The 14,376-nt window shown below is 42.5% G+C and overlaps 1 protein-coding gene across 2 annotated transcripts; it reads right to left on the reverse strand.

Moving 5' to 3' along the window:
* Positions 1–266: 266 nt before the first annotated feature.
* On the reverse strand, positions 267–13,975 carry drd4-rs (dopamine receptor D4 related sequence). 2 transcript variants are annotated; one of them, XM_048268214.1, is made up of 6 exons: positions 13,631–13,975; positions 5,652–5,759; positions 5,251–5,537; positions 4,309–4,421; positions 2,353–3,110; positions 267–1,397 (listed from the first exon to the last, which is right to left on the reverse strand). In XM_048268214.1, the coding sequence occupies exons 3-6, from the start codon at positions 5,494–5,496 to the stop codon at positions 1,195–1,197; spliced, it is 1,320 nt and encodes a 439-aa protein (XP_048124171.1). In that variant the 5' UTR covers positions 5,497–5,537; positions 5,652–5,759; positions 13,631–13,975; the 3' UTR covers positions 267–1,194. The 2 variants fall into 2 exon arrangements, with proteins under 2 accessions (XP_048124171.1, XP_048124172.1); XM_048268215.1 differs by lacking the exon at positions 13,631–13,975 and having other exon boundaries at positions 5,652–5,788.
* Between the last annotated feature and the right edge of the window lie 401 nt (positions 13,976–14,376).

Genomic DNA, 14,376 nt, shown 5'->3' on the forward strand with positions numbered 1-14,376 from the left:
TGCCTCTCCACCAGGTGGCAAAGCTGCGGAGAGTGTAGCCCACCTTGGCGCTTGATGTACACTGCCATTGCTGTGTTGTCCGTCTTGATTAAAACATGACTACCGGTCAGCCGGGGTGGAGTGGGAGTATAGCTCTAGGAGATTGTGTGTGGAAGCGTCAGCTTCACTGACAGAGGACTGTACATCTTGTTTTCCATTTGTCCCATAGCTCATGACACAACTGCCATTTCATTTAGATCTTTAGTCTTCAGATTTTTATTGTGTACCATAGCACTGACATGGAATACAGTTGAAATGAATACAACAGTTTTTGAAGCACTGAAATAGACTTTGCATGTGATAAATACAATATATGATATCTGCCGGATGTTAATTACCCCTGAATATTGTATTTGTGCTTCCTGTGGGACTACAGATGTAAATTAGCCCAAGGCTAACTCTGGTGCGATGCATCAAATGTTTACATTTATGTTTTAATTGCACACTGTCCCTTACAAATAAATTGAAATTGATATAACACGTCATTCAATATTCTCAACTATCACATTTTAATATTCAGTACAATACAGAGACACGTGTTCTGTTCAAGAGTCATTTGGGTTCAAATACACATTTACAGCACTCCATGGACCATCAATATATTGGAAACCATAATCATCAGACCATTTACACTATGGTATGCTATGTTTTTAAATGGGTATTTTAAATGGGCAGCATCACCGGATCATGCCTCTGTCTGCGATCATTACCAGATCCGTGTGTAGGTGCAGTCAATGTCAATAGTTCAGTTAGTAATCCCATCAACAATGACATATTTAATCAGAAAATCAAAGAATGTGTTCACAATGAGACAAAAGAGTGTTTGGTAACTCACAGTTCAAACAATCATCATTCAAATGAAGATACAATATATCTGTACATTACATACACATCAAGTACAGTAAAGTTTTATTTTTTTTAATTTGCACATGGCATGTTCACATATTTTATGCCTCTGGGCCATGATATCAACAGTACTCTTGAGTGTACCTCAAACAATCACTGAAAATGGATTGAAAATATATTACAAGGCAAGCAGCATCATTTTTTGTGTTCAGTCATATTGACTAAGGCATAATTTAAGTTTTCCACAGTGACTCAATGTATATGAGGGTTTTTATTTTATTTTTTATCCCTGGTGGAGAAATACAGGCTTCATGTCCGACAGCAGAGGAGTTTGTGAAAGACATTCCTGAACTCTGCATTGAAGGCGGTGTATATGATGGGATTTACGGCACTGTTGACATAACCCAGCCATGTCACCACACTGATTAGCGACGGCTCAATTTTGCAGGACAGGCAGAGGACGTTGGTGACATGAACCACAAAGAAAGGGGTCCAGCAGGCCAGGAACACACCTGTGAGATGAGAGATTGGGGACACTGATTAAGGATGCAGTTAAGCGTTCTGCAAAAGGACAGGTGTGTGTTGTTACTGGTATTAAAATACGCCAAATGATGCACATGTCTTTGCACAGTGCAAACGTTCACATACACATACACAAACAGTCATTATTTCCCAATTATGTGGTGGTGGTGATAATGCAATCTTGAATTTTATTTACATACAGTCAAAACAACTGAAATAGTTTAAAGGTCTTTAAGTATGTCAAATATGAAATTGTATATATTATGAAATAGTACTGATAAATAAGCTGGCATAGATTGATCAGTAAGTTAAACTGATATCTGATGAATGTCTAGATAAGCAGCAGCATCTTTTGAAAGTGTGTATTGGTGTTGCATTTTAGGATCAGTGGAGTTTTCAGCTACATGTGCTTATATGTTCTCCTTTTTACTGCTACATTGTTTCAGTTTCAGCACATACAAGCACTCTCTCTCTCTCTCTCTCTCTCTCTTTCTTTCACTCTGTCTTTCTATATCTCACTCACACACATACACACACTCATACAGAGAGAGAGAGAGAGATTAATGGCTATTAGTCAAGCACAGCAGGACATAGAAAGCTGTTATTTCATGAAATGCATCTCTCTGCTTGTTTTCTGTTTCATTTACTGATCTATTTGTACAACAGCACATTGGTTGTTTTCACAAATACAGAGTAGCTTACCGGTATATACTAAAGCCATCATTCATATTCATATTCATTTTTCACTTATTCTGATTTTGTGTACTGTAAATGTAGGCCATAGTCCTCAATTGGGACAAAAGGTTGTTGATTTTCAAACTCAACAGCCAATCAAATTTTGACCTTCTCTTCTGAACACATTGATTGACTGGAATAGGGTATGTCCATAATTCCATGTTATACATTTTTATGTATTTTGTTAACGTGTAATATGTGTTAACGTACCTACAACAACAGGCAGCACCTTCATGGCCTTTCTCTCACGTCCACTCACACGGCTACTCTTACTGTGTCGGCGTGACCGGTGGGAGCCATGGTTCTTTGCAAGCCCATTCACCCTAGGTCCACTTGCATTAAGAGGCCTCTCCATGGGTTCAGGATCTGACACACTGTCTATTTGAGTGGTCATAGGATCACTCTCTGCCCCCAAAGCCAGCTGATTCTCATCCGTCGTCAAGGTCAGCGGGCTGATAGGACTCAGAGGGCTGGCTGGTGTCGTGGTGTCGGGGGAGGCAGGAGTTTCAGCGGTGGCAGAGATGACGGGTGTAGTGGGTGTTGCAGTCAATGAGTTGGGGCTGTGGCCTCCCGGCACCAGGTACACCACCTTCTCCCGTGCCTGACCTTTGTTCTTCCGCAGCGCCGTGCCCAGCTGCATGGACAGGCTCTGGGGGCCCCTCTCCGGCCGTCTGAAGTGGGATCGGCTGCGGCCCGAGCTCCAGCGCCTCAGCCCCCGGAACATCCAGTAGTACAGGAAGAGCATGACTGGGCAGGGCACGAAGAAGGAGCAAATGGACGAGTAGACCACAAAGCGGTCGTCCTCCAGCTTACACACGTGTGGGTTCCGGTCTGGCACCTGGTTCAGTCCAAATATGACCGGGCTGGCCACAGTCAGTGACAGGAACCATGTGGCCCCGATCAGAGCCAGCTGCCGCATGCTAAACTGGTTTCTGTTGTACTGAAGAGGTACCACAACAGCAATGTACCTGAGGGACAAAAGAAAAGCACTAATTCATCACTCTACAAACCACAAAGCCATTTTAAATCACCCTGGAACTAGTTTAAAACAACAGCCTCACATATACAGTAGCATTTTAAAATGGGAGGGGAAATATGGATAGCGCTATGGTGAGAGCAACATAATCAGTTTTAATCACCACAATCTAGTCTGCCTAAAATAGACAGTTACAGAATTGTTTATAGAAACAATGTAGGCCTAATGTTTAATTTCTTAATTTTTGTAAAAAATACTTTTGCATTTCCTCACTTTTACTTTGCGAGGGCACACAAAGCATGGTGTGAGGGATTGCAAAAATGTTTGTGAGAGAATACAACGAGAATGCAAAAGTAGCTCATAACCCTCAGGGGGCTCAGTGCATCTCCACTCTTGAAGGTGGACATTTTTTATGTTGATGTTTTGTTTAAAAAGGATTTGAATATTTTAAAAACTTAAAGATGACGTCAGTCTGTACAAATTGACTGCCCATACTCAGATGCTTGGAGATTGGAGGTGAGAACAGAGCACTAGAATATGCAGAACAGCCTCATTTCATCACATGAAAATTTCATGATTACTTCAACAGTGACTTAGATGAGCTAAATTTATTATAATGGAGTCCCTCATTTGTTGCCTAGCTATCCGAATTAGCCTGTGCAAGTGTAAAGAGGAAAACCATAGAAAGAGTGATAAAACCAACCAACAGATTCAGTTTGGATCTTATTTCTAATCCCTAAAATTCATGTGATGTTATTTTTTGTATTGTTCTTATAGATAAAAGTAGGATTTATTGACTACTGGTAAACAACAAACAACTTAATTTATCTTTTGCAAAGCTGTTACATTTTATCCATTAGTTTTATCCAGTCTGTTCCACATTTAGAACATCATGTTGTATCTTTGTGTGCTTTCAGTGTCTCAAGTGTATCAAGTATCAAGTGTCTCTCAGCAACAGTTTGCTATATCCGTATTGGGAAGTCTGTAGGAAAGGGAAGTCTCAATATCAGCCCTCTCCATTAGGCATTATCTGTGAATGTGCCTATAATCCAGACAGCAGGCCAGGGATGTGGTCTTTGCCAAAGTCTTTATTGCTGTTATACAGTGCAATAAGCCTGTTTGCACTGGCCATTAGTCACGATACTGTATGTTCCATGTCTTTCAGAACTGAGGAGATGAGTCAGTCTCACCTGTCCACGCTGATGGCACAGAGGTTGAGGATGGAGGCTGTGCACAGCATCACGTCCATGGTCATCAGCGCATCACAGATGTACATGCTCAGCGTCCACATTCCCCCAAGAAACTTCATCGGGACACAAAAGCATGAGGAGCACTTACTGTAAGTATATGACCAAATTAAACAGCTCATTTCCTTAAAGATGCGATGAGTCATGTTACGCGGTTTCTAAGCTAAGACATTTTTTGTCACATACAACAAACATCTCCTCACAATCCACTAGCTGCCTGTGTCCTGAATACACTGTAAAAAACGTGGTCTCTGTGGAAAGCCCAGGCTCCAAAAACTGCAACAAAAACAGCCTGGTCCAGCCTGGACCATGAAACATACAGTAACAAACTGTTCCAGCCAATCACCAACGAGATGCACGTTCATGTCAGTTTCAACTGCACGGGAGGGAGGGAGGGAGGGAGAGGGACGGGTGAGCTTAAGATTGCCACATTTGATTTGTGAAAATCCGAGACATTCATTGCCTTTCATTTGAAACTAGTAGAAATTATAATCAGAAGTTCATTTTCACCAAAAGCCAGGACAATTCGTGTCCCGGAAAATATTATTAGTTATCCGGGACAATCACTCAAAAAAACATTCCCAGAAAATCAAGTACATGTGGCAACCCTAGGCGAGCTAGCTTTCTGTTTTGTTTGAAACGTCAACAGAAGTGACCCAACCGTGCTTAGAGAACCTTTAACTCAGGCAAGTCTGAAGAGTTTGTTCCTTTAACACATTACAATAGATTCATTTTTAAGCCACTATCATTTTGATATGCATCTATATTCTATATAGGGCCAAATGACAGTGCGGGTTACGAGATGTTCTTAAGAGCAGAGATACTGCACTCAGCGTGATTACATACCTGTGATGTCTGCATGAGAGAGAGCGCAATAGAGTTTACCTCGGAGTAGACGTACAGCGGCAGGACCAGCACTGCCAGCAAGAGGTCCGCCACAGCCAGGCTGACGATGAAGTAATTGGTAGCCGTTTTCAGGGACCTCTCGGTGAGAACACTCAGACAAACCAGAACGTTCCCCAGGATAATGATGAGGATGAGCGGGACACCACACACCAGCGCCAGGTAATTGTACCCCCCGGGGGACACATTATCTGCCCAAGGGGTGGCACTGGGCGTCAAATTAACCATGCTGGGGCCCCTGACTCCAAGTGCTGGTCTGTGGTTAACATCTGTGAAGGTCAGTATTGGAGCAGATGGATGATGACATTTATTGCCATTGCATGTAAGATTGGGCCGGCCTCAGAAAGGCGGTATAGAGGAATAATAGTAGAAGAGATTCTTACCGTGTGAAAACTAGACACAGCATCAAGTGCAGCTTGTCAGCATGGGGTGGGTTGTTGACTGGTGGAGGGCAGGAGCATGACATCCATATTCTATCCTTGAAAGCCTTTCTGCTCATCATATGAGAGGTCATGGATCCATGGATTTGGGGGAAAAAATACACCTGATTACAAATAATGCTGTTCCAGTCCACGTTGCAGAATATAAAGTATTGAGCTCCACAGGTGCCAGTGTGCCGTGACCCATGCTGTTAGTGGTATGTCAACCGGTCACTTGTTAAATGTGGTCATTTATTGTTTTGTGCCATCCTCATCTGTGTGGATTGGCCATGATAGCTATGAGAGGCAGATCAGAGAGGAGCAGTCTCTGTCTGATCATTTGAAATGCTCTCCTTTACAATGGAGCTTAACGTTGCCATGACACCAAACCTGTGCTTGTAGGAGAGAAAGGAAAGCACTTGTAGACATGCAGATTAAAACACATCATGAAATACATCTTCATCCTTCAATCTTTCCCATTTTATTGGAGGGAGCAGCAAGCACACACACACACAAACACACACACACACACACACACACACACACACACACACTTCATATAAAGTAACAAAACCCAAAAGACGTTCCGTTCCTCATTTGTAAGCAGAAATGATGATGCCAGTCAAAGGAAACTCATCTGACCTCTCACAACTGTTGCGAGCACAGGCCTGTATTCTCACGACTGTTGCGAGCACAGGCCTGTATTCTCACGACTGTTGCGAGCACAGGCCTGTATTCTCACGACTGAGCACAGGCCTGTATTCTCTTTCTCTTTCATCAAAAGGAATTGTTCAAAACATAAAAGAGGGTTTTGTTTCCTGTTTCTCTGTGTTCTGGATATTCTCTATTTCTGCTGATGAAGGTATTGGTGGAGCTGATGTAGAGAGGTGTCAGGAGAGATAGTTTTGCTGCATGACACCCCAGAGATTTATCATGTAGATTTTAATTGAAATCTGACAGGGGGGTTGGGATGACTACTTAATCCCTGCTGTGGGAGACAGACAAACACACACACACACACATACATACATACACAGACAGCGAGAGGAAGAGGGAGAGTTAGACACACACACACACACACACACACACACACAGACACACACACACACACACACACACACACACACACAGTGAGAGGGCGAGAGAGTTGCACATAGAGGCATACAGCTTGTATATCATACTCATCTGAGGCCTAATCCATCTGTGCAGCCCTGGTACCCACTGTTCTGCTGTAAATGTCAGCCCAGGCAGGAGATCGCTACTGGTACCAGCAGCAAGGGAACATTTGAGAGATGTGCTGTGAGTTTGTTGAACTTTATCAGATAAGATTTGACCATCTGACAAAGCAAAAGAAAAGATGCCCGACCATACACCTCTAACTCATCTGCAATGATTCAATCTCGGCTACAAATTGCATTTCCCTGCCTCAACCATAAAATGCATTCATCAAGTTGATAAGGGGAATTGAAAGAGGAAGGCATTAAACATTTTAAATGCCACAGCTTTTAAAAAAACTCACTTGCTGTTTTTGATGGGGGTCTTAAGCTATTTCAAAGCTTTGAGAGGGTTTTGGTGAAAAAGATATTTGGAAACACTCAGGCTCAGTCCCTGCTTTGTTGATTAATCACCCACTATGTGGATACTGTTTTTTAGAATTGATTTAGATTAAGTTTTATTTAGTATAATTTGTATTTTAGTATATTTAGTATTCTTTATCTTCTACAGTCCTTATTGCTTAGTTGTGTTTTTTATATTATATACTTTTAATTACCTTTTCTGCTGTTAGTGAATGTGTGTGTGTATTTTGTCTGTATGCTACTTTGAATTTCCAGGAATCAATTATCTATCTATCTATCTATCTATCTATCTGTCTATCTAACTATCTATCTATCTAGTTATCTATCTATCTGGACTCCCTTTTTTTCTTTGTATCAATGTAGAAATGTGAAATTTCCTCAATGGTGAGAAGCCTCCAAGAGTCCAGACTTCATCAGTGCTGAAGCAGAAATCTGAAACTGGACAGTGTATATTGATTGGAGGAGGACTCATAACTGGACAGTGTATATTGATTGGAGGAGGACTCATCTCAACGTTTGATCTGAAACTGGACAGTGTATATTGATTGGAGGAGGACTCATCTCACCGTTTGATCTGAGTGGATGCCCTTGGTTCCCACACTGTTCCTTCACTCACTTGTTCACCAGCTCATTTCAATCTGTGTGCACAGAATCATCAGAGGACCTGCATCTCACCGCACATTATGTTCTATCAGGAGGCTCCTCCAAAGCAGGCGCCCCTAAGCTGTGTGTGTGTGTGTGTTCATGTGTGCATGGCATGCGTGTGTGTGTGTGAGCGTGTGGATGGTGCACTTTGTGTCTCTTCATGCCTTTTCCCAAGATTCAATACAACCTGCTATCAGTACAGAACCAGAATACATTTGCAGTGACAATAGATCAGGTCAAGGTGAAGAAATTAGAAAATGAGGTTAGAAGCAGGGCAGGGCATGAATCCCATGGGAAAGGCAAATCAAAATGAGATTCTATTCTATTCCACCAACAACAAGACACAAGTGAGCTCAGTATGAGATTTTACCTATTTTCTTCTATTTTCTTGTCTCAGCCCAAGTCTAATTATGAATGCTGCACAGCAAAGCGGCAGTCATATATTGTAGGTTTAGTCAGAGTTTTTTTCTTCCATAATTTTATGTCAACGATTCCCGGGACACTGAAAGACCAGGGTGCACAAAACTTGCTGGGTATGTAGCCTCACAAGTATAAGTATATATATTTTTTTGATCCCGTGAGGGAAATTTGGTCTCTGCATTTAACCCAATCGGTGAATTAGTGAAACACAAACAGCACACAGTGAACACACAGTGAGGTGAAGCACACACTAATCCCGGCGCAGTGAGCTGCCTGCTACAACGGCGGCGCTCGGGGAGCAGTGAGGGGTTAGGTGCCTTGCTCAAGGGCACTTCAGCCGTGCCTACTGGTCGGGGCTCGAACCGGCAACCCTCCGGTTACAAGTCCAGAGTGCTAACCAGTGGGCCACGGCTGCCCTCCGGTTACAAGTCCAGAGTGCTAACCAGTGGGCCACGGCTGCCCTCCGGTTACAAGTCCAGAGTGCTAACCAGTGGGCCACGGCTCAAGGAGAACACGGAACCATTGTTTTTCTTTTATCCGTCGCCCACCTGCTGCACAAGGCCCCCTGAAAGGAGGGTAGGCAGGACACAGTTTTCTGTGAATATCTCAGTAGAGAACCGTAGGGCTAGGAGGACCAACTTTTTTTGTATGTTGGTCTTCAGGGACTATGTCAACACATTCCATGTGTGGGAGAATTTTTTATTTTTCTCAGTGAATGTTTAGTATACCTTATATACATGTAGTGAAATCTAATTGTCATCTCCTTACTCTGACCCTTGTGTTTTCTGAAACTCCTATGTTAGAATGTTTAGTTAAATTAACCCTTGTGTCAGCGAATTGTGGGTAACCCTCAGGATGGGGGGTCATAAACATTTTCTTATCTTTGTCAAAACACCAGATGGTTAAGTGGGTTCGTAAACATTTCTTATCTCTGTTAAAATACCAGATGGTTAAGTGATTAATGGAGGGTGACAACTTGTGATTTTCCATGGGTGTGGGGTAAGGTATAAGAGTTGGCTTCACCCACAGATGTGTGGGCTTGTTACTTTGACATTTCATGTGTGTAACATGCTCCCGGCGTCGTGAATAAAGCTCTCACACCAGTTGTCTTGCATTAATTTTGACCACACATGTGAAAACCTAAACCCAAACCTACACACACTGAAGCACACATATACACAAAAACAAACACACACTATGCACACACTCATTTACATACACAAAAGTAGGGGATGTAACATCAATTTGCTCAGTGAGAGACTCTGGCAACGAGTAATGATGCACGTTACTTTTGCCCCTTGCATCACGGGGAACCAATCACATCTGTGTATCTGATATTGGCAGGCCAGAGGTGAGCTAAACAGATGACAGTCGTAGTTAAGGGTGTCACGATTTCGATTTTATATCGAAATCGATCGAAATTCCATCTCAATCTCGAACTTCAAACTTAAAAGTAGAATCGACGATGCAGCCACACCCCCAATTTCACATCCAGCATGTATGCCAAGACGCACAAACACACATGCACGTGCTGAACTGCAGCGTCAACACTCCTCTAATTTTAGGCTGCAGCCAGTTAAAATATACACATCAACCTACCAAAATCAAAGCCCCTCTTGCTACTTTGAAATCACCGGTGTGGAAGTATTCATTCATTCACGTCAATTAAAACTAACTTAAAAATAACATATAAGGAATGCATTAATAGTAATATTAAAAAAAAGATCGAAAATCGAATCGAATCGTGACTTTAAAATCGAAAATTGCATCGAATCGAGGATTTGGAGAATCGTGACACCCCTAGTCGTAGTGTTATCCAATTGCGTCGAAGTCCAGAATCAGTCAGTAAACATTGGTCGAATAGTGTTATCTAACTGCGTGCAGTGAGATTTTCAAATGCAGGCTTGGTGCCGCCCCTACAGTTGGGCCATTACATGACTGTGGCCAGACCCTTAACCTTTCGGATTGGGCTCTGGAATCTCCAGGCTAGGATGGAGTAGGAGATGGAGACAAATTGACAAGCGTGATTTATTTTTGCGGAGAGAATGTGCTGGACATGGGTGGCGGTCATATTTTGTACCACTCTGCGGTACATCTAGTTTAAGTTCAACTTTTTTTTTTCCTTCTCAACCCATATCTTATTTCTCATATCACATGAGAAACAGACATCTCAATGACAGCTGTTTTCTTTCTGGATTTTGGATTTAATTGGTCATATACAGGATCTGTAAAAAAAGGAATATATTTGATTGTATGTGTGCAAGGAAGGACAAAGCAGTTATTTTGTCAGTTGTGCACCATCAGATTTGAATTTTATGTAAGAAGAGCCCACACTCTGTATTTTCTGACTCGGTTTCTTTGTCCCCCTGATATGACTACTGCAGCCCTAACAGGCTAAGCCAGTGGTACAGCGCCATGATTCTAACAGTGCTGTTCTGGTGTCTTAGAGTGCAGTTTGGACTGGACCCAGTTGGATACTCTATCATCACAAGAATAAGCCAGCATTACTGGAAAAGTCTAGTGCAAGTGTTGCTAGTGTGGGAGTATATATTGTGCCATTTTCAGTGTTTGTCTTTGATAAGATGTATCATCCAGGCATTGTTAGAGTAGGTCATACATGATATCAGCATTGAACTCTTTCTCTAGTAACTGAACCATGGCATGCATTGATATTCATGGGCAATTAAGAAATACAATAATTATTGTTTGATCAAGTGGAATGGCAGCAAATTTTATTTTTGTGGATGATTCTAGCCAATAATTGGTGAGACAAATAGGCTTGGGTGAGCCAAGATGCTATTTTTATTTGTGTGTTTGTGTCATACATAGGTTACACATGAAAACAGACACAAATCGTCTTGCTGTGATTTCAATCTGCCAGTAATTTCATGTTCATCTGTGTCTGTGCACCATGCATAAAACAGATTTGTTATGATTATAGTGCTTTGCAGACGCTTTTGTCCAAAGTAAACGTGTGCGAGGGGAGTTGTGTGTGTGAGAGCGTTTTGGCTGGAGAGCTTGCTCATATGGCAGCAGTGTCATCATGGCCTTGAAGAGGTGACTGCATCTCCTGCTGCTGCTCTTGCCTTTCTCTCCAGCTCACCTTGTCATCAGCGCTAAGATGTCTTGTGGGTGCACGTTGCTTATTACCACATGGGATCTTTGAGCCCATTTCCTTTTTTCTTACTGTACCTCCAGTTCTACTGCAAGCTCTCTCAGTTCAGACTCTCTCCATTGCATTTCCAGGTGCAATCCTATTTCCTTCCATTTACATGATCTTTTTCTATCTTTATTGCATTTCACCATTAAGTTGTCCCTTCTCTTCCTGTCTAATCTACGCTGTTGCCCTTTGTTATGTCTCAGTAGCCAGAGCTCCTACTGTGTGCCCAGCAGTCCTGTCTGCCTGAATAAGCACTCGGCCACTGTCCAGTGCTCACAGCAGTCCACCTAGCCACGGCACTCAGACCAGCCAACACATATTGTACACAACCCTTTAAAACAGGTGTACTTCCTGGACTAGTACACACACACACACACACACACACACACATTTCAGCGACCAAGTTACTACTATTCTCATACTCAGCGGAGAATACTTTAGGGACTGTGAACCCAGGTACAGGATCAAGACAAACCTTCACAGACACTGGAACTGGGTGTCATACTGCAATACCAATACGTCTATATCATGTTACGTTGACCCTCATTAAGAAGGTCCATTTGGCATGCATACAGTATGCTTTAAACTGGGCTCACTGATTAAGACACACTTCAAATATGTTCTTACATTTGCGATGGTTGTCTTAGAAACAAACAAAAAAATATGAAATACATTTTTTCTGACCAAAGGTGTAACTCAATCAGAACCTCAAAGAGTGAATAAAACAGTGAATAAATCCCAGCTTTGGGGCCCCTAGCACTCCAGAAATAGCCCAGGATGAGGGAGCCTTCCATCCATGGCTCTTGAGATGCTAAATAATTGTGCACATCACATAGACAATAGAAAGCTTGCAGGGGAGTGTGTGTGCGTGTGCGTGTGCTTGTGCGTGTGCGTGTGTGTGTGTGTGTGTGTGCGTGTGCGTGTGCGTGTGCGTGTGTGTGTGCACAGGAGGGGGGAGGTCGCTGTACAATGGAGATGGGTGCCCACTGTTGGTTGGGGAACCATAGCAACAAACCCATAGATGCTGTACCAGATGGTCACGAGGCCTTAATCACTTCATTTTTTTACGCAGCGTTCCAAACATTGTCTAATTGGGTCATGTGGTGACATGAGAGGTGTAGAGGGAGAAGGGATGACCAACTGCTCTCCACCAAGACAAGGTCAGGAGGTCATGCTATGTGACTAACTATAGTGTTATTATTATGTTCAGTGAAGAACCTGACTGCTGCAGAATGTGCCAAAATGTTGTGTATGCCTGTTGATTCTAATGCTGTGCTATTGTCACAGACTGGGCCAACAATGACATCAGTTTAACCACTTGCTTTCATGATCATTTTACTCACTGTGGAGAGTTGTAAGAACTGTGTGATGTGTCAAAACTATTATGTTTCAGTATTTCAGTTTCAGTTCAGTTTCAATATTTCTTTTTTTATCTATTATACATTCATACTGTAGGTCTTGTTTTAATCAGGTGAAAATGTGTGATATACATGGAGGACCAATCATCTTCATGAAGCCTTGTCCATAATATGACAATGTCATTAAAAGATTCAGTTATTGTAATAAGAAGGATAAGGCAGCTGCTGCACTATGTGTGAGTGTGAGTGTATGAACTAATAGTATACAGTAATATTGATCACTTGCCACCTGTTACACCATGTTGTCTTCCCGAACCACCTGTGAGTTTTGAGTTTATTTGACTCTCTTTATTGGTCTGGCAGACTTGATCCTTTCAAGATTCAATGAACTGTAATTTAGGTCCAAATGAATTATGCAGCTCATGACCAGCTGTGAGGGACTAGACTAACAGCTGCTACTGAGAATGAGGAAGGAGGGGAAAAACATGACCGAAAATAAAGTGGAACACATCTGTGTAAACCTCATGGTCAATTCCTGGCCAGAAGAATGACTCCATGGTCATTCAGGGCACGCACTATTTTAATAACTTACAAATATTTGGAAATAGCCTTGGAGAACAAACAATTTTAGGCCCTGGCCAATAAAGCTGATTGTTTTTATTGACCTTTCCTCTGTTTGTTGGAATGGTGTGATCTCACTGATGTGTTTTAGTGGATCTCCTTATTCCTCTATGCACATCTCAAAAATAAATATTTATTATGGATAATAATAAATGTACTTACCAAAGATGCTGAGCTGTCAGGGTGGAGCTTTTGGAAGCACAACTTTGCCGTGAAAATCTCCATGGAATCCTTATAATTCTGGGTAGCCCCAGACCAGGAGAAGCAGCTGCTCAGAGGTCACTGTGTTGCTCTGACCTACAGTATGGTTCTCCACACAGCTGACTTCTCTGTAAATGGTGTGTCAGAGACATTAAATCCTCCTCTGTCTTCTCCTTCCGTAGCTCTGCTCCTCGGTAGCGTGGAGATTGTCACAGCGGTGTGAGTCAGAAACTTTCTCCGCTCCTGTTGTCATGCTGCGCTCGTCTCCTCCTCTGAAAAGCAGTTTGTGTGAGCACTGCCTCTCGCTTAGCTCCCTCTCGTCCTCTATGCTCTCTCTCTCCCTCTCTCTCTCCCTCTCTCTCTCTCTTCCTTTCTCTCCCTCAACCTCTTTCTTTTTTCTCCCTCCCTCCCTTTCTGTCTCTTTCACTCTCTTCCATTCTCTATACAGGTAATTACTTATTACACAAATTTAAATTCTGATTGGCTCACAGCTGGATGCTGCTGCCCCTCCCCCTTCTTTTTGCTCTTTTATCAGAACAGCTGCTGAGAACCAATCACAAACTTCAAATCTAGCTTAACCCCACCCCTTCCTCTAAACACAAACACCCATACCACACACACACACACACACACACACTACCTTTCCTTCCTCCCTATAGACCCATACCTGCTTTTTACAGAGCAGGCCCTTCGCTAGAAGGCAAGCA

This window comes from Alosa alosa, chromosome 17 (genome assembly GCF_017589495.1).
Source record: "Alosa alosa isolate M-15738 ecotype Scorff River chromosome 17, AALO_Geno_1.1, whole genome shotgun sequence".
NCBI classification, from domain to species: domain Eukaryota; kingdom Metazoa; phylum Chordata; class Actinopteri; order Clupeiformes; family Clupeidae; genus Alosa; species Alosa alosa.